Source organism: Trichinella spiralis (assembly GCF_000181795.1).
Source record: "Trichinella spiralis strain ISS 195 chromosome Unknown Scfld1015, whole genome shotgun sequence".
NCBI lineage: Eukaryota > Metazoa > Nematoda > Enoplea > Trichinellida > Trichinellidae > Trichinella > Trichinella spiralis.
The window spans coordinates 1-1520 of NW_003527954.1; the positions used below are offsets into that span (position 1 = coordinate 1).

Genomic DNA, 1520 nt, shown 5'->3' on the forward strand with positions numbered 1-1520 from the left:
GCGTTTCCTGCATGCAGAACATGTCATGCGAAGGTATGTATCGTTGGAAATTTATCAGAAGAAGCTAGGGGGAATCAACGAAATTGACTGAGGAGTGCAGTGGTAATATGAAGTTGGCGTCGCTATTTCAAAAAGTGGCAGAACCCAGTGGGGCACGTGATCCTGATGATCATGCAGTCCTGGATAATGTTTTTGTCGACTTTACTCTGGCACGTCCTCAAGCTGCATTATTTGGAACTGCAATGTTTAATGGAAGAAATGCTTTACCACGAACTGATCCTGAAGAACGAAATGCAGAATTAGAGACGATAAAAATTGCGCACGGTACAAATGCAGCGCTTATTTGAAATATGATGTCAGCTCCATTATGGAAGAAGAACCACCGGACTATTTATATAATCTTGGTTTAGTGCAGCAAAATTCCACCGATTCTTGTCATCCTGCTATTACATCGAGTGTGAAAGTGGTGGACGAAGGGCCTCAAAGAGATTCATGTATAATGGCTATTTCAATTAAACGGTTTTGTGCAGAATTAAAGTTTGTTCAATAATTTATATAAATTAGTATTTTGATGACAGACGTATTGCTGAAATTTATTTAAATTCTATTTAATATTGTAGTTTTGTAGTAACATTTTATCCGTTACTTTTAACATCACAGTTATGATTTTTTTATACTCTGTTCAGCAGTTTCAAGTATTAAAGTGTATTACAAAATTTCTCTGTTGTTGTATTTTTCAAATAAAAGCAATTATTACGAACGTTTATGAATGATGACCTGCGTACATGGTACAATATGAATTCTAGAGAGTTTAAATGGCAAATGGAATAATAATTAATTTTTTGCAAACTTTCATACCTTCTTTGGATATAATGACTTTATATTAGCTTTCATATTAAAAAAATATGATTCATCATTTCTAATTATATTGGATGCATAATGTTTTATTTGAAAATGACGGATCTTTAGTCATCAATTTCCCTCAAAATAGTTTTTCATTTTATACCCCTTATTTCATAATATTTACTATAATTTTATAATTATTATATGTAATCATATATGAAAATTATTTCGCTGAATAAATTTCATCAGCAGAATTTACAAGTGCAAATAGATAGAACCTGTTTGCATGATGATAATGGCAAATTATTTGTTTTGCTTACTGCATATTAGCATACTGAAAATAAGAATTTGTGAAAATGAAAATTCAGGCAATTATAAATTAGTTTAAGTGAACGAAACGGATGCTGTTTAATACTGTCAACGTTGCAGTAATTGAAGGATTTTCTAAAAAAGTAAACAATTTCTCAGCATAATGGCATTTGAAAAGTTTTTTAAGATTATTGAAAAAATTCAACTTTTCTGTATCATTGTATTCCTCATTTCAATAACTGCACCCTGATTAACAGCTTTCATTGTGAAATTGCAACATTCAATGATTTGATAAAGTTGAAAAATGAATATTTTTTTCCGTGTGGTGAAATATAAGTGTTTTATAATTAAAGTAATTAGTAGTTGAA

The 1520-nt window shown here is 30.7% G+C and overlaps 1 protein-coding gene across 1 annotated transcript; it reads left to right on the top strand.

Annotated features, from left to right (window-relative positions):
- The first annotated feature begins 107 nt into the window (after positions 1-107).
- Tsp_12408 (hypothetical protein) lies at positions 108-550 on the top strand. Its single transcript, XM_003370287.1, has 2 exons — positions 108-324; positions 411-550. Exons 1-2 carry the CDS (start codon positions 108-110, stop codon positions 548-550), a joined length of 357 nt encoding a protein of 118 aa, XP_003370335.1.
- The last annotated feature ends 970 nt before the right edge of the window (positions 551-1520 follow it).